The sequence below is a fragment of the Elephas maximus genome, chromosome 3 (genome assembly GCF_024166365.1).
Source record: "Elephas maximus indicus isolate mEleMax1 chromosome 3, mEleMax1 primary haplotype, whole genome shotgun sequence".
Taxonomy (NCBI): Eukaryota; Metazoa; Chordata; class Mammalia; order Proboscidea; family Elephantidae; genus Elephas; species Elephas maximus.
In genome coordinates this window covers 108057412-108077162 of record NC_064821.1, presented here as the reverse complement: position 1 = coordinate 108077162, position 19751 = coordinate 108057412, and the positions used below count along the sequence as shown (strand labels likewise).

The 19751-nt window shown below is 35.5% G+C and overlaps 1 protein-coding gene across 1 annotated transcript in view; it reads right to left on the bottom strand.

The window, feature by feature from the left end:
* ATG4C (autophagy related 4C cysteine peptidase) overlaps nucleotides 1-19751 on the bottom strand; it is an 85976-nt gene that overhangs the window by 21429 nt on the left and 44796 nt on the right. The window contains exons 5-9 of the mRNA XM_049879453.1: nucleotides 19252-19582; nucleotides 17224-17294; nucleotides 9408-9544; nucleotides 3642-3720; nucleotides 2909-2985 (exon numbers count right to left, since the gene is read on the bottom strand). Coding sequence (XP_049735410.1) covers nucleotides 2909-2985; nucleotides 3642-3720; nucleotides 9408-9544; nucleotides 17224-17294; nucleotides 19252-19582 — 695 coding nt within the window. The remainder of the gene's footprint in view (nucleotides 1-2908; nucleotides 2986-3641; nucleotides 3721-9407; nucleotides 9545-17223; nucleotides 17295-19251; nucleotides 19583-19751) is intronic.

Below are 19751 nucleotides of genomic sequence, written 5' to 3'. Positions count from 1 at the left end.
ATTTCAATATTTCCTCCTTTTATCATGATGTTGCTTACTGGTCCAGTTGTGAGGATTTTTGTTTTGAGGTATAATCCCTAGTGAAGGCTGTGGTCTTTGATTTTCATCAGTAAGTGCTCCAAGTCCTCTTAATTTTCAGCTAGCAAGGTTGTCCCATCTGCATAATACAGGTTGTTAATGAGTCTTCCTCCAATCCTGATGCCCCGTTCTTCATACAGTCCAGCTTCTCGGATTATTTGTTCAGCATACAGACTGAATAGGTATGGTGAAAGGGTACAACCCTGATGCACATCTTTCCTGACTTTAAACCACACAGTATCCTCTTGTTCTGTTTGAACAACTGCCTCTTGATCTATGTACAAGTTCCTCATGAGTTAAATTAAGTGTTCTGGAATTCCCATCCTTGGCAATGTTATCTGTAATGAAGTTGTGACCTTTCTAATCTTGACTGTATAGACATAACCAGGATATTCTTTCTCCTAGCATCTTTGCAGAATCGCTCAAAATATCAGAATGATGGTCAGTCTCTACCAGTCAAAACAACCACAATAATCTTTTAATGTGTCTATTTTTGGTGATGGGCTCAAACATAGCAAGAACTGTGAGGATGGCGCAGGACCAGGTGGTGTTTCGTTCTGTTGTACACAGGGTCGCTATGAATCAGAACCAACTTGACAACACCTAACAACAACAACATTTTAGGTAAAACTAAAATACTATAACCGATTTTTCATCTGAGTCTCAAGCTGTTGCTTCTAAGGAGTAAATCTGGTATAGATATACCAGAAATGCAATTTAGACATAGGAATCAGTGACACAAGACCACAAGGCTGCAGAAAAAGAATTACAAAGTGGTTCACACAGCACAATTCTGTAGTGCCTCCCCCAATATCAATCAGTCAACTAGCAAATATTTAATTTGGCTGCAAGCTGCTTATACTTTAGTTAATGGCTAACAAAGGATCCTATGATTTATAACGTATCTTCCTGAACTAGATTTTATATTGAATTTTCTCTATTTTCATAATCTACGCCTATATACAACAGAACGAAACACTGCGCAGTCCTGTGCCCCACCCACAATTGTTGCTCTGCTTGAGCCCGTCATTGCAGCCACTGTGTCAACCCATCTCGTTCAGGGTCTTCCTCTTTTCCACTGACCCTGTACTTTACCAAGCATGATGTCCTTCTCCAGGGACCGATCCCTCCTGACAGCATGTCCCAAGTATGTAAGACGTAGTCTCGCCATCCTTGCTTATAGGGAGCATTCTGGTTGTATTTTTTCCAAGACAGATTTGTTCGTTCTTTTGGCAGTCCATGGTATAGTCAATATTCTTCTCCAACACCACAATTCAAAGGCATCCATGTTTCTTCTGTCTTCCTTATTCACTGTCCAGCTTTCACATGCATATGATGCTATTGAAAATACCATAGCGTGGGTCAGGTGCACCTTAGTCTTCAAGGTGACACTTTTGCTTTTCAACACTTTAAAGATGTCTTTTTCAGCAGGTTTGCCCAACTGAAAAAGTATGGTAAAAGGATACAACCCTGATACACACCCTTCCTAACTTTAAACCACGAGGTACATCCTTGTTTTGTCTGAACAATGCCTCTTGATTTATGTACATGTTACTCATGAGCACAATTAAGTGTTCTGGAATTCCCATTCTTCACAATATTATCCATAATTTGTTATGATCCACACAGTTGAATGCCTCTTCATAGTCAAAACACAGGTAAACATCTTTCTGGTATTCTCTGCTTTCAGCCAAGATCCATTTGACATCAGCAATGATATTCCTGGTTCCACGTCCTCTTCTGAATCCAGCCTGAAGTTCTGGCAGTTCCCTGTCAATATACTGCTGCAGCCACTTTTGAATGATCTTCAGCAAAGCCAACTCGATGGCACCTAACAACAACTCCCTAAATATAATTAGGTACTAATATTAGCTAACAAGCTTTTAGGGATCCTTCGGTAATGCAAACTGTTAACCAAAAGGTTAGAGGCTTGAGCCTACCTAGAGGCACCTTGGAAGAAAGGTGTGGCAATCTAGTTCCAAAAAATCAGTCATGGAAAACCCTGTGGAACACAGTTCCACTGTGATACACACGGGCTGCCCCTGTCGGAATCAACTCCACAGCAACTGGGGTTGGGAGCAAGCTGTTACTAAAACGAAGGATAAGCCACATTTTCAACTTAGAAAGCTCTCCAGAATTAGGAATCCATGCCACTCACACGATTAAAAATTATATTTTAAAGCAGTCAGTAAAAACATCATCTGACAAAACTAGAACCCAAACCTTGTGATAATTACATGTCTTACATATGGACTCTCAAAATTTTCTAAATAAAATCACAAAATGACCTACACAGAAGAAAAGAACAGGTTAAGAAATCAAAGCCAAAACAATTATTAGAAACCCAGCTGAGTACTTAAAAAATTCTTAAGTAGAGGCTAAGATTAACTTACTGTACTTAAAGCAAAATAATTTAGCAGATAGTCAGTCTCCTTAAGTCACTTTGCCATTCTAACTCAGCTCTATCACCTTCTCTTTTTTTCTTTCTTTAAAAAAGAAAAAAAAAAAAGCCTAACATTTTAAATTTTTCAGTACTGTTCCACTATGTTTTCCACAAAATTACTTGAAGGCTTGATCATTTATTTTGGGGGCTAGGGTATCTAACAAGTTAGAGACAAAGATAAATGAAGTGGAAAGTATATCATAAATTAAAATTCAGCAACAAAGTGTTTGACCTTTCACCATTTTGTTGATTATGGTTTTATAAATCAGCATAATATTGACTATTAACTTGTAATATCATGAAAGCATAGCTACCCATGGCATCTTTAAATAATTAGAGTTTGCTTCATACGGTAAAAAAATAGTACCAGCTCTTTTTCCATAGTACCTCAAGAGGGAAATCCTTTATGCTGACATCTACAAAAGATTGGCAGTAATGAGGATCCATGTAAATCAAACTGTCATCTACAAGGACAAAACAGAAGACAAGTAATTCAAAAAACACCTTATTATTACACTGCTTACAATCCAATTTCTATGTAGAACAGCTGAAAAAAAAATCTAGGAGTAACAGCTTGCCAGACTGGTATTCGCTGACTGAAACATAGGTTTGCACAGGACAGATTAACTTTTGCATAATCAAATATGCTTGTATAAGCAGAATTTTTTATAAAGTGATGAGACTGTCATTTAATTTTTGGTGATAAAATTACTTTCACAAACACACAATTATACTCTACAGTTTGCATATGAAAAACATATTGCATTACTTTAGCCTGACAGGAAGAACATATTGCTTGCCATTTTATTATCAACTAGCACCACTAAAACTGGTAAAAAGTATGTAAATAGCAACTGCCACAATGTAGCTGCAATGTCTTTTGAAGTTTAGTGAAACCAATAAATTATGCCTTGTTTATGTAATAACAGAAATTAAACATACATTTTACAGAATCCAATTACGTTGTGGACCAAATGACAAATGAGTGGCTATGGTAGGACTGATGAATATCTAAGTTACTCATTTTTCCCAGTTAATCATCCTGTTTCAAAATGATCCCATATTAACTTTCTGACTTTTAAAAGAAAACAATGAAGAAATACTTCATCAAATCACTAACCTTGAAATCCAGCAAAGTAATATGACTGCTTAGGTTTGCCACCGATAATACCCACACAATATTCAAGGCTTAAAATTCCCTGCCAAAAGAAATTAATTCAAATTTAGAAGTCAATAGACAAATGGTAACTATCCAAAACAACCAAATTCATATTACCAGTGTTAGTTGTTCTCCAACTTTTCATCACCAGTTACTACTTCTATTACATTTGTTTTGAAATCCTTGTTTACCATGTTGTTTGTCTTCCCATTTCTTTACTTTTAAATCTCTCAAAACTGACAACCACTAAATCAATATATTCTGATTAGCATGTTATCTCAAAAACATTAGGCAACTGCTGTGCCAAACACAGAAATAACCAATGTTACCACGAAAGGCAATAAAATTCCTGCCAAAAGCCAAAACACTTGGTCTTTTAGATGATGTGGCCTTATTGTTATCAATGTAATATGTTCATTATGCTTTTTGAAATGCTAGAAACAATTTTGGGGCCTTATTACTATTTTCATTGAATTTGAGTCTTAGTATCCCAGACCAAAAATCATTTTTCTAATCAACATGGTATTCACTTGACAAAATTTTTATGATACTTCACTGGGAATAAATATAAAGAGAAATGAAAATAAAAAATACAATAATAATATTACTGTATTTAAAGGCAACTTATTTTACTAGTCATAAAGTATCACTGGATACCTCAATAAATTATTTAGTATACCCCTCAGCATCTATTCTAAGCAGAACTCTATTTGAGCTGGGCCAAACAATTCTATACATTTTTAAAATGCATTACCAGTGGAGTCAATTAAAAACATCCCTAGTGGAATCAATTAATGCTTGATCAATAGTGCCTACATTCATTTTAAAACATACTATGTTAGAAAACAGTAAAAATGATAAATTACATAGTATTACCCTCCAAAATATTAAAGAATAGTTGAATATTTTGAAACCTAATAGATGTGAAAATTAAAGATTATAAACAAATGCTTTTTTTCCTTTAACAAGTAATCAAACCATAGAGTTTGTTTTATTATTTTCTTAAAAATTTCATGTGGTCATTGTAACACACACACAGAAAATATAGAAATCTGTAAAAATTTCCCCAAATCCCACATCACCATTAAGATTTTGAGAAACATCCTTCTCTTTATTTCATATATTCACATACATATTTCTGAATATAATTTTATATATGTGGCATCATATCACATGTTATAGTAGCCTTTTATCACTTACTGTGTCATGAACACCTTTTCATATTAATAAATATAGATCTATATCATGATATTTAATGGCTGTAAAATATTCTACTTTATGATAACACCAAAACTTGCTTAATAAAGACCCCATCATGAATATTAAGGTCATTTCCAGGTTCTCGCTGTTATAAATGACCCTCAGAAGAACAACCTTGTATATTTTTCAGACTTGTGAAAACAGCAAGAGAATTTTTGAGAACGAGAGCTACAACTGAAAAAAATCAAATAAAACAGAATACACATTAGGTAAAATCTTCAAACTAAAAAATAACTTAAGATGAAGTACAAAAAAATAATAAACACTGGATAGTAACAGAATTACTTATCATTAAGAATTCTTCTGCTTTCCTCCTAAATAAAAATCCTTACTACAACTAGAGAATACCTACCTTCCTTTAACTTGAGGCAATCTGATCAGCCAAAATTCCCTGTTTATGTCCTAAAGACCTACGAGGAAGTGAAAGTTCTAAGTCCCTCAAAAATAAGAAAAAAAAAAATTATATATATATATGAATTATCACTGGCTCTCCTCAGAAAAATAATGGTTCCAAATAATGGAAGAAAGACTTTGGTTTTTGACATCTGTGTTACTTTTTCAACAGACTAAAACAGATTTAATAATAAACACAAGCAGATTAGGAGCTAGAATTCCATTATACATAAGATGCTGTATCTTTGGAAACTTGAAACATTTTAAAATTCCTTAAAGAGCTTCTACACAGTTATCTAGTGGTGAGAATTTATTGAACTGCCTCCATGAAGCAATAAATAAGACTGAAGTAATCAGTCAAAAAGGAAAGTCCTAGTTTGTCTTGCTGAAGAAAAAGAACACAGTGAATTTTCCTCATTCTAGGTCCTTAAATATAGATACATAAATAAATAAAACTCCTGTGGTATGGGCTTGTAAAGCACAGCACCAAATTTCTTTCTACTCACAGAATGTACCATCTCTAAAACAGTGTTGAATTACCTTGATATAATAAATTTGAAAAACAGAATTGAATGGTGAATTTTAGAGACAATAATGCACATTGGTTTTGCAGAAAAAAAAACACAACTGTTGACATCAAAAAAAAAAAAGGAAGAACAAAATTTTTTTTTTTTAGGTCTATCAGACATACTACGTTTTCACTTCTAAGCGAATATCTCTTAATAAGCTTTCATTTTGGCTTTTAACCCAACTACCCTCTCTGGCCGAGCATAACACTTAACAAATAACCTACTTTACTCAGCCGTTTCAACCACTTTTATCCAATAACTGAAAAATTAAAATGCCTCAACAGTCGCTGTGTTCTCATTTTAGTGGATGCTAGTGTAAATATGTAGAAACTGAGAGAAATGTTACATTTTCAAAAGTCCATATTTTATGGAAAAACACAAAAAACAATAGTCAAGAAAGTTCTAGTCTCTGCTACCAGTTTGCTATCTGAACTCGAACATTATCACTTAACTTCTCTCTCTTCTGTTTTATAAGGAAGACAATTTATATCCCAGCTATTGTGAAGATCAAATGAGATAAATTTGTATTAAAAGTTTTAAACAAATATGAGAGTTAATAAATATTTATTAACTCCTATATGCTAGCTATTGAGGATCACTTTAACAGCTAACCATGGTTTGTTTCACTGTTGTTTAGGCTCCAACAAATAACTCAAAGTCATTAGGTAGTTCTGCCATCTAATAAAAAACAAGACCCAGTGCAGTGGAGTCGATTCCAACTCATAGCAACTCCATAGGACAGAGTAGAACTGTCCCATACGGTTTCCAAGGCTGTAAATCTTTACGGAAGTGCCTGGTGAGTTCAAACTGCCAACCTTTTGGTTAGCGACCAGGTGCTTTAACCACTGTGCAACCAGGGCTCCTTGCCATCTGATAAGCATTATCAATTACCATCAGACAGCAAAGCCCTCAGAAGCCCTGGTGGTGTAGTGGTTAAGTGCTACGGCTGCTAACTAAAGGGTAGGCAGTTCGAATCCGCCAGGTGCTCCTTGGAAACTCTATGGGGCAGTTCTACTCTGTCTTATAGGGTCGCTAAGAGTCGGAATCGACTCGATGGCACTGGGTTAGCAAAGCCCTCAGTCAGATGAAACATGCCATGAGGCTATCTGTAGCCCATTTACCAGGAATAGGGGTTTGGCTAAATGTGTCATTTTCAATCTTCTCTTGGTACTAGCGAAGGCAGAGAGAATCCAGTTCAGATTTGCTTAGAACTTGCTACAGGCAACAACATGCCAGAAGTCCCAAAACTCTCAATGGATTCTCTAAGAGAAGCGGTTCACCATTTCTCACATTCAACCAATAACTCTACTAAAGAATTCACATGTCAGAAATCAAAATCCCACTTTTATCTAGGGCATTCATATGTTTACAAAGACAATATTATAATTATTAGTAACAAACGTACCTGTAAAATTCCAATATTCATTAGGAAAAGCTAGTACACCATCTAGAAGACGTCTATGTACCATGTATTGAAAACAACTGCTCTAGATTTTTAGAATCAACACAATCTAGCCTGAGGATTTATGTTTTATGTATAGGGACCACGAAATGGGATTAATGCTTTATTTGGGAAACAAACTGTTACTGAACTATCAAAGACAGTTCTAAATTTTTTCAGATTATTATATCTCATAGTACTCCATTCAAAAAGGAATGCCATCTTTGGCCTTGAAAATAAACTCCTAAAAAAATGAAACTTTATAAAAACTACGAAAATATTATAACTACTATGATCTTAACCAGAAACAAAGAATTTAAAAAGTTAAAAGTTTTATCATAACAGAACATCTTGGTACTCAAAACAAGATAACATAATTAGATAGGCTCTCTTGGGGCAAAAAAAAAAAAAAGAATTATGTATACTAATACATAACAAAATTTTAACTAGTTAATATGAAAACAAAATAAGACCCACAGTTCTCCCTTCCCCTATTTTTTCATAACTATTAAATATTTATATGTTGAAAAAATAAAACTGCAAAAAAGCTACAAAAAAATAGTGAACAATTATATAATCTTAAGGTAAGATTTTTGTAGGCATGGCTCTAAACACAGAACCCATAAAGGAATGGACTGACCTGACTACATAAAATTTAAACTCTTCTCCAACCAAAACACAAAACTAACACCCACTTTAAACAAAGCGATATTAAAAAATCTCACCTCTTGGAAGATAGACTAAAGACCATTAACAGATAACTAAAAAATAATGTGACAAAAAACTGTTCAACCTACTAATCAAAGAAATTAAACCAAAAAAAAGTATTTCATTTAGATTGGCAAAAAGTTAAATCATGATAGACAGACATGCTGCTGCTAAGTGTGTACACTGGTACAATGGTACAATCTTTCTAGAGGGCAACTAAGCAATGTGTAAACAAAGTTTTTAAAATGGGCACATTCTTTGGGAAGGAAATTCTACTTCTAAGTATTTAAGAAAATATTCTAATAAATATGCAACATAAATGTTAAAAGAAATTCATTTAAGTATCACATATTAGAAAAAACTAGGTGGGCAGTCCCATAAAGGTCCAATGAAGTTTCATAAAGATTGGTTACATTTACTACGGTATAGCCATAAAATGCCAACTGGATATTAAAAATGACACTGATAATGCTGACGTACACATCTACATAAGCAGAAAAATGCTGCCCAAGCATTCAGTTGGAAAAAAAGTTATTGTATTTTGTACGATTCACTTTTAACATTAAAAATAAATACTTACATGCATATACATATTTATGGAAAGAAAAATATCTGGAAGGAAAATTATATATCCTGTTTACATAAATGTCCAACTGGGTAGTGGGATTTTCTTCATGTTTTCCTTGTTTATATTTTTCATTCTTTTATAATGTGCATGTATTATATTTGGTTAGTAAAAATTTAAAAATTAAGAAGTACAAATTTAGTATTTTTAAACAGTTAAATTTCACAGTTTTTCAAAAATACCATGCAGTGTTTATTCCTCTTTTCTTTCATCTGACGACGAGCATTTTTTTTCAGCCTCAACCATACCACAGTCATCATTTCTGTCAATATAAATAATCATTGTAACATCTTACTGACACCATGGTAGCAGAAGAAACAATTAAGAAAACAGGTAATACAGCAATAATAGAAAAGCAAGATTGTTTCAACAACTACCTTGAGATAGTTTAAGATGGATTTTATGAATGAACAAAGGTACATGCTTTTAAAAATCACAAATAAGAACAGAAACTGTAACTATATCTCAGACTATGGTAAGACTGCAGGTGTGTCTCCCTGATAAACTCCAAAGGTAAAAAGGCTGTTCGTTTTGTCACAGAACGCCACACTCTTCAATCACACCTGGTCTTGTGATACTGAAATTTAAAATCTTGAATGTCAAACTTTACAATCTACAACTATAAGATCATCACTACCCATTTAACAGAAAAAAGATTACAAACCTTTTTTTTCATACTAGCTAGTATTGGATTTAAAAAAAAAAAAAAAGATTGATCTCTTATTTCATACCTTTACAAACTCTAAGTAGTCGACATTGGTTCTTTCTCCACCAAGTCTAACAGGAACTAGAATAATAACAGCTTTGTTGTCTGGGTTATCAGAGGCCATGGAAGCACACTGTTTATCAATTACATCAGAATTGTAAACTGAGAAAAACATAATGAATATGTATTAAATTTCATATAAGTGATTCACAGAAATATTTTTATCCTAGTCCTCCCCCTTCCCCCCATACACACTAGCCAGTCATGTGATCTCTGACATTTCTATCAAGGCCTAAACAAGTTATTAATACCTCACTTACACACTCAACAAATGCTACTATATGCTAGGCATCGGGGTTACGGAAATGAACAAAACAGAGAAAATCCCTGCCCTCACCCAGCATGCTGCTCTAATAGGGGGAAAGAGACAACACAATAAGTAATTAAAATACAGAATATGTCAGATGGTGATGGGCGCTTTGCAGAAAAACAAAGGAAGAAAGGAAAGACTGAGGACAGCAATTTAAAATAAGGTGATCAGGGAAAGCCTTAGGAGAAGGTGACATTTGAGAAAAGACTTAAAGAAAGCCAGTAACGCAGGTATCTGGGAGAAGAGCATTCCACAAAGAAACATAAGCAAGTACAAATGCCCTGAGGCAGAAAACACACCTAGCAGTTCCAGGAACAGGAGGTCAGTATTTCTGAAGGGAAGTGAACAAGGTTGGTAAGTAGTAGGAAAAGAGTTTAGAAGACAAGGTTACAGATTGGAGAAGAAAGAAGACAAATCAGAAGAGTATCAATGGTCTCTTACAGGTCACGGTAAAGACTTCAGTTTCTACCTTGAGTGAGACCAGAAGCCAATGAAGAAGTTTGTAGCAAAGGACTGACTTATCCTTTAACATTCTAGTTCCTGTCGTAATAACAGACCATAGGAAGGCAAGGACTGAAGCACACAGAACCATTAGAAAGCCATTGCAGAAATCCAGTAAGAGACAATGGTGGCCTGAACAAAGGTAGTAACTGAGACGGTAGGGGACAGTCATGCGGAGGTGGTAAGAAGTGATCAGGCTCTAGATCTATGTAAAGATAAAGTAAGGCCTTTCTAATAGATTAAATGTAGGATGTGACAGAAAGAAAGTATTTGAAGGTTTTTGGTATAAGCAAATAGAGTAAGAGAGCTGCTATTTACAACAATATGAAAGACTGTAAGAGAGGCAGGTTTAAAAGGGAGGATTGGGAATTCAGTTTTGGATATGCTAAATATGAAATGCCTATTAAATATCTAAGTAGAGAGGTTGAGTGGGAAATTATGGACATATAAGATTAGAGTTTGGGGAGAGGTCCAGGCTCGACCTATAAATTTGGGGGTTGACGGCAGTGGGTAGTATAAGATAGGTCGCTATGAGTCGAAATCAACTCGCTACGAGTCAGGATCGACTCGCCATGGGTCACAATCAACTCAATGGGTGTGGTTAGTACAAGATGGTATTTTAATGCCATGAGATCGGGTGGATTCAAATCAGTATACAAAGAAAAAAGGATGAGATCCAAAGGCTGAGCACTAACACACCAACCTTTTTTTAGAGATTAGGGAGATAAGATAAAACCAGCAAAGTAGTGGACAAGGAGGTAGAAGGAAAACCTGAAGACTAATGTTCTAGAGGACAGGTAAATAAAATGATTCAAGGAGAAGGAAGTGGTCAACTGTGTCAAAGGCTGCTGACAGATTGTGTGATGTGAAGTCTGAGAATTGACGACCGGATTAAGCAAGATAGAATTACTGGTGACCTTGGTAACAGCAGTTCTGAAGGAAAGATGGAGGTGGTAGCCTAAGCGGGAATACTTCAAGAGAAAATGGGGGGATTCGATGGAAGCAAATGTACACAAATCCTTCAAAATTTACTTAACGCCCACACTCTCTATCATCTTAACCAATCTTTTCCACTCCTCCTCCTTAGCCGATTAACAAATGCCCCCACTTTTGCCTCAGTTCTTACATTTAAATTCCAAATTTAGATTATGAGCTATCAAATGTTTCTATTCACCCACTTCTCCAATCTCCCACAGCAGTCTAAAACAAAGGTACAAAAATACCACAATAGGTCTTTCCATTTGTTTCAACTTTATCATCCCACTTTCTCAACGCTACTCAATAAAAGCTTCTAATTATATACCTTTAAATTCTCTCACTTTTCTGAGGCAATACACACATCACTATCCCCTATCTTCTACTTTTCTGAACAAATACATACTGTAATCAAACGAGCTTTCCTTTCTGGGACATTTACTTCCTTTAGAATCAAATACTCGAAAGAAAGACAAACTATTAATAATGTTCCCACCAGCAAATTCAACAACTTCTTCCTTTTTAAATGCACTTGCCCTTCATCTTCATTCAATACACATTTGTTGAGGCCTCGCTGTTTACTGCGGTGTTCCGCTAAGTATGGAGCCCTGGTGGCGCACTGGTTAAGAACTCGGCTGCTAACCACAAAGTCGGCAGTTCAAGCCCACCAGCCACTCCTTGGAAGCTCTGTAAGGCAGTTTTACTTTGTCCTATCGGGTCACTATGAGTCAGAATCGACTCCACGGCAATGGGTTTCTGCTAAGTATGCTAACCAGTTGCCATCGATTTGATTCTAACTCATGGCCATGTCATGTGTGTCAGAGTAGAACTGTCCTCCATAGGGTTTTCAATCGCTGATTTTTTTGGAACTAGGTCACCAGGCCTTTCTTCCTGGCGCCTCTGGGTATTCTTAAACCTCCAACTTTTCAGTTAGCAGTCGAGGGCATTATTCATTTACACCACCCAGGGACCCATGCTAAGTATGCTACGAGAACATTATGGATTGAATTGTGTCCCCTCAAAATACATGTTGGAATCCTATACCTGTGGATGTAATCCCATTTGGGAATACAGTTTTCTTTGTTGTGTTAATAAGGCCACATCAGCGCAGGGTTTGTCATCTTACACCTAATCACTTTTGAGATATAAAAAGAGCAGATCAGGCATAAAAGCAAGACAGCACAAACGGGTATAAAACATAGATGCCACATGGAGATCACCAAGGAACCCAGGCATGCCAGGGCTAGAGAAGCTGAGACACAGATTGTCCTCCACAGTAGACAAGAGAGAGCCTTCTCCTAGAGCCAGTGCCCTGAATTCAGACTTCTAGCCTCCTACACTGTAAGAAAATTTCTGTTCTTTAAAACTACCCACTTGTGGTATTTCCATTACAGCAACGCTAAGAACCTAAAATGGGGGTATAAAAGAAAATAAGACCCTGCCTTCAAAGAGACCCTGTCTCAACTGTTTTGGGGTTTTTCCCCTCGACTTCCAATATTCAAAGGCTATGATTCAGTCCAATTCTGTATCAGAGGCTCACTATACCAGTGATTCTCAATGATACGATCCTGATATCCTTCTACTACTTCCACTACATTAACGATCTTTGAGCTACAGGGAGAAACAGATAACTGCAAGGTGGCAAGTGCAATATTTAATATAAATATAGACAGTTCCAAAATGTTACAGAGCACAGAGGAGAAATAAACTAATCCTGCCTGATGGGAGCTGGGAAAGGCTTTACCAAAGGTGTAATATTTGAGCTTGTTCTTGAATGAGTAAGCATTAACAAGAGTAAGAGATGTAAGGGACATTCTAAACTAAGGCAATAACATGTGCAAAGGTATAGAGAAAACATGATAACAGTATGTTCAAGGACTGGCATAAAGATTGATAGTATCTTAGTTCACCAGGCATGGAAGATAGTGTTTGGAGAAGATGCTGGAAATGTAGGTCAGGCTAAATTGTAAAGACTTCATGTACTCTGTATGCTAAGATAACTTGAGATTAATGGACAGCCGTAGGTTTTCTAATAAAGAAGGGGCATGATTAGAAAGGGGAAAGATACAGGCAGGGAAATCAAGTCAAAATCCAAGTTAGAGGTAAGGGTCTAAAACAATGAGAGTGGAGAACAGTAGCATTTTTAGAATATTTATTGGTAAGTTTTAGTGACTGACAGGATATAAGAGATGAGAAAGGAGCAAAGAATGAGAGTTCTAGCTTGTATGTGCATGCAGACATGATTCTGTTAGTCAAGCGGAAACAGGAAGAAAAAGGGGTGGGGTAGAGGGAAATGTTAAATTTAGTTTTAAATGTATTAAATTTGAAGTGCCTGCAGAACATCTAGGTGGAGTGTTTGAGGAGAGCAGAAAATATAATTTACCTCATACTACCTGAGGCAAGACTAGAAATGATGTTTTAAAAGTTCTAGCATATACTAAAAAAACAGTCCTAATTACTTAAAGTCATGTTAATAGTTGCAACTACCAAAAAAAGTGAACACAGAATAAAGGGAAATTGAATGGAAAATGGAACCTTTAGAAACACCAATGCAGGCAGAGGGAAAAAAAAGATTGCAGATGGAATCTGGCTCCACCTAATTCTTAATCCCACAATCGATCAAAACACACTACTACCATAAACTCTCTCTTTAGGATTCTTGGACAACGATGGTAAAAACTTTAAGAATGACTTCAAATTTACACAAACCACTAATATAATAAGGAACTCTGTGCTGTGTATTGGTCAATTAGGTAACTCCATGTAGCAACTGAAGAGGAAGGCTGATTGATGTTACTAAAAGCAGCACAGAAGGCAAATTCATAAATACATTTAATAATTAATTGTTTAAGCACATCCGTAGGCTTAATAAGAACTCCTAAGACAGCAAATTTTATTTGCAAGATCTTCTACCTTAAGAACAAAATATATAGTACCTGCAAAACACATATACTCATCTGAAAATGTGTAACTTTCATTATTATATGGCTACAATCAAGGTTGTCAACCTTTCTTAGAGAAGAAATTAACCTTAACAAAAGGTAAAACAAAAATGCATGTGAATTTGTTAATCACTCTTTCCACAATACGAACACTAGTCAATATCAGACTAACGTTAGCATTTTGTTGACACCCTTATATTAAACACGATTGAGGAATATTTTGAAGAGCTTATTTTAAAGATGCTCTTATTTTATTATGAAATTAAAGTCTCAATTTTATCCCCAACAAAGTTTCAAAATTACTATAGCTACTGGTCATTAAACAGAAGACCCGACACAATAAAGGAAAGTAAAAACCAGAAGGACGCCAGCTCTCCGATGTACATTGAACACATCAGGCGATTTGCTGAAGCACTAAGAAAAACATGTGCAGTTCCTCCTAAAGTAAGTTGAGAATTTTCCTTCCTTGAAGCACACTCATTAACAAGACAGTATCTGTTATACATGGAGCCCAAGGATATGTTGTTATTGTTGTTAGATGCCATCAAGTTGGTTCGACTCATAGTGACCCTATGTACAACAGACCAAAACACTGCCCAGTCCTGCACCATCCTCACAACAGTTGCTATGTTTAAGCTCATCGTTGCAGCCACTGTGTCAATCCATCTCATTGAGGGTCTTCCTCTTTTTCACTGACTCTCTACTTTACCAAGCATGATGTCCTTCTCCAGAGACTGGTCCCTTCTGATAACATGTCCAAAATACAAGAGATCGAGTCTTGTCATCCCTACTCTCAAGGAGCATTCTGGTTGTTCATCTTCCAGACGAATTTGTTTGTCCATCTGGCAGTCCATAGTATATTCAATATTCTTCATCACTACCACAATTCAAAGGCATCAGTTCTTCTTCAATTTTCTTTATTCACTGTCCAGCTTTGGCATGCGTATGAGGTGGATGAAAACACTAGGCTTGGGTCAGGCGCACCTTAGTCCTCCAAGTGACATCTTTGCTTTTCAACACTTTAAAGGGGTCTTTTGCAGCGGATTTGCCCAATGCAATGCGTTGTCTGATTTCCTGACTGCTGCTTCCACGGGTGTTGATTGTGGATCGAAGTAAAACAAAATCCTTGACAACTTCAATATGTACTCCATTTATCATGATATTGTTTACTGGTCCAGTTGTGAGGATTTTTGTTTTGTGTTCTTTATGTTGAGGTGTAATCCATACCGAGGGCTGTAGTCATTGACTTTCATCAGTAAGTGCTTCAAGTCCTCTTCACTTTCAGCAAGCAAGGTTGTATCATCTGCGTATTTCAGGTTGTTAATGAGTCTTCCTCCAGTCCTAATGCCGTTTGTTCTTCTTCATAAAGTCCAGCTTCTCAGACTATTTGCTCAGCATATGGAATTGAGTAAGTATGGTGAAAGCATACAACACTGACACACAACTTTCCTGACTTTAAATCATCAGTATCTCCTCGTTCTGTTCGAATGACTGCCTCTGGGTCTATGGACAGGTTCCTGAAGAGCACAATTAACTGTTCTGGAACTCCCATCCTCTGCAATGCTGCCTATAATTTGTTATGATCCACACAGTCGTCGAATGCCTTTGCATCATCAATAAACACAGGTAAACATCTTTCTGGTGTTCTTTGCTTTCAACCAGGATCCATCTGATATCAACAATGATATCCCTGGTTCCACATCCTCTTCTGAATCTGGCTTCTGGCAGTTCCCTGTCAATATACTGCTGTTAACTACTTCTGAATGTTCTTCAGCAAAATTTTACTTGCGTGTGATATTAATGATATTGTTTGATAATTTCTACATTCTGTTGGATCACCTTTCTTTGGAATGGGCATAAAATCAGATCTCTTTCACTCAGCTGGCCAGGAAGCTATCTTCCAAATTTCTTGACATAGACTAGTGAGCACTCCAGCACTGCATCTGTTTGTTGAAACATTTCAATTGGTATTCCATCAATTCCTGGAACCTTGTTTTTCACCAATGCCTTCAGTGCAGCTTGGACTTCTTCCTTAATACCATGAGTTCTTAATCACAAGGTACCTCCTGACATGGGTAAATGTGAACCAATTCTTTTTGGTACAGTGACAATGTATTCCTATCCATCTTCTTTTGATTCTTTCTGCGTCGTTCAATATTTTCCCCACAGAATCCCTCAATATTGTAACTTGAGGTTTCAATTTTTTCTTCAGTCCTTTCAGCTTGAGAAATGCTGAGCGTATTCATCCCTTTTGGTTTTCTTACTCCAGGCCTTTGCACATTTCATTGTAATTCTTTGTCTTTTTAAGCCACCCTTTGAAATCTTCTATTCAACTCTTATACTTCACCATTTCTTCCATTCACTTTAGCTACTCTACGTTTAAGAGCAAGTTTCAGTGTCTCTTCTGACATTCATTTTGGTCTTTTTTTGGTCTTCTGTCTTTTTAATGATCTCTTGCTTTCTTCATGTATGGTATCCTTGATGTCATTCCACAACTCGTCTGGTCTTTGGTCATTAGTGTTCAATGTGTTAAATCTATTCCTGAGATGGCCTCTAAATTCTGGTGGGATACACTCAAGGATGTATTTTGGCTCTTGTGGACTTGCTCTAATTTTCTTCAGCTTCAACTTGAACTTGTGTATGAGCAATTGATAGTCTGTCTGTGCCACAGCTGGCCCCTGACTTTGTACTAACTGATGATATTGAACTTCTCCATCATCTCTTTCCACAGACATAGTCAATTTGATTCCTGTGTGTCCCATCTGGCAAACTATATGCCTATGCTAAATTTTCCCTTCTATATTTTTTAAAGCAATCATTTTAAACACTGGCATCTTCTTAGAGAATTTTAATATCGCAACTAATAATTCACAGTATGCATTCAATCAACAAATATTTAACAAGTGCTTTATATAAGCAGGGTGCTATGTAGGAATAAAAACATATACAACATGGTCTTCACCTTCATTATCATTTACAAAATAACTGGAAAGACAATTATTCTGTAAAGCTCAACAAAACAGGCAAAAATTAGAATTATACACATTCCTTACCTGTACAATCTTGGGCAACATAAATTGTTATTCCTTGTAAATCAGGGTGTCTTGCTTCTTCAACTGCTTTTCTAAGGAAAAAACAAACATAATCTTTTAAAATCTTCAGTAACAATTCCAGTTGGTATCTAAAGACTTAACTTAAGGGGGGAAAAGCCATCATTTTCTGACTTTCCTACTTAATCTGTAATGTCTGACTTCAAAAACTATGGCCTAGGTGGCATCAGAAGTTAAAATTTTCAAAGTTGAATATTACAGAAAATTACTCAAGGGACATTAAAATTTAAAAAATAAGTAAGAAATTGTTGGGCATAAAGCTATAACAAAAAAATATGATTCCTCTCAATCACTCATTTGGCTGTATCTAAGCATTTTCTAACCAGTGATATCACAATATACTCCAAATTTGCTTTATATTCCCTTTTATTACTGACCAGGAGTAAACTACTATATACTTTGCCCTCTGGTACACTTCTGAAAGTTTGTTTCTTTTCTTTAAACAATAGTAAAACTTTTATTCCTTCTTTAAAATCTTCTATGACCTAGTAAATGAATTTCCTAATGTAAGTCTTAAAGCTCTATAAATAAAATTACAATTAAAAAGTATTTTTAACTGAATACAATGTTTTCAATGGTTCACATGATACGAAAAAAAATCACAGTATCTGTAAAAGGAAATTATGCAAATTACAGAAATACAAAAACTTTAACTGTATTTTTATAACTCTTCACCTATCTCATTGTGCATGTTTCAATGTGCTAATATAGAACAAGGATCAGCAAACTATGGCTCGTAGGTAGCCCATGGCCGGTTTTTGTTCAGTCTACAAGCTAAGAATGGTCTTTTTACAGTTGTAAAACCAAAGAAGAAATGTGGAACAGAAGCCTTATAAGACCCACAAAAGTCTAACATATTTACTATTTATACTATTTGTCTCTTTACAGAAAAAGCTTCCTGACCTCTGGAGTATAGTCAAAGATGTGGTGAAACACATGTGAAATTGTTCATTACAAATTAGGAAGTAATCACAAGGAAGCCCATGCATACCTTACTTAATGTAAGCCTGTGTGTACCGTGCTTACCGGTTAATCCGCCCTTGGGTATAGAACATAGTTATCTTGAAGGGTAGAAACTATGTTTTATGGTTATACTTTTATAAATGTCATACCAAGTTGGACTTGATATTATTATTAACAATTAATCCAATTAATAACATTAGGAAAATACTTTTTAACGCTAAGCATTTGGCCTAAAAACATAAAAGCATGGTCATATCCACAAATGCTTTATTATAATTTGAAATTTATATGAAGCTAAATGGAATAAATTTATCATAACATACTATACTTATATGCCATATTAATAATTCAGTTTATGATAACACTGGAACATATAATACATTAGACAATTTTTTAAAAAATCTTAAGTAGTATTCAAGTAAATGGCACATAAAAAGCTGAGGTACAGTGTAATTTAACTTTCAGCTTTTTTCTAACCACCCTGAATGTCACAGACCTTATATTTTTACTATGACATAATTATATTATTAATAGGCCCATACATTTACAATTCTGAAGAATTTGATGCAAGCAAAGAAATGCTGAAAACATTAATTTTAGCTCTTGACATTTCATTACACTATCAGTACATTACAGCCCCCAGGTTACATTATTCAAAAAAAAGAAAACTATAATGTTATGCATGTTCCAAGGTTGAAAGAGTTGTTAGTTTTTAGAACATTCCAATAAGGTAGTCTAAAGAAAACCTAGGTTAGAAAGAGATCTTGGATACCTGAACCCATAAGCAAGAGAAACAAGTTGTCAACAGATAAACCATATATAACTAGAGCCACAATATGTCAAGGCTCAAATTTCTTTGTTGTTTCCCTATTAAATGAAAAAGCTCCTCTATAAGCGTTCTCATAGATAGATTTTGAAAGTTCCAATTAAATATACACATTGCAAAACTCAGTATCTCTGAGCCTGAGGACCTGTGTCCTAAAATGAAAGATTTTAAAACAATGTTACCTTAAAATGTGAGCAACCACAGCTGGTCCGTACCAATCTCCAGCTTTTTTCCCCGCCTTCTTTCCATATTCTATTAGTTGATGTAAGCCAAAGAGGGCCAGGGGGGAATCACCAAACCAAGAGACGATTTTCCTATGATAAATTTCATTTCGCATTTCATGATCATCAGAATATTTCCCAATCGTTTTCTTCAAAGAAATTGATGGAGTTTTGAGTTCACTTTCCCCTGACAGCGATGCTTCAAATGATGCAGTAAATTTTTTTACCGTGTGAGAAGTCCATGATTCAGAGTCTGAATTTTCAATGTTCAAAGCATCAGGCCAGGTCCAAGCTATAGTAGTTTCAAAGCAAGGTGTTCAGATCTTGTAAAGAGTTAGATTTTAACAATTCTACTAAAATCAGTTTGTAGCAATTCACTAAAATATATGGGTTACTAAAATAGCAAACTCAGGAATAGGTAAATCCATAGAGACAGAAATAGACTAATGGTTGCCTATTGG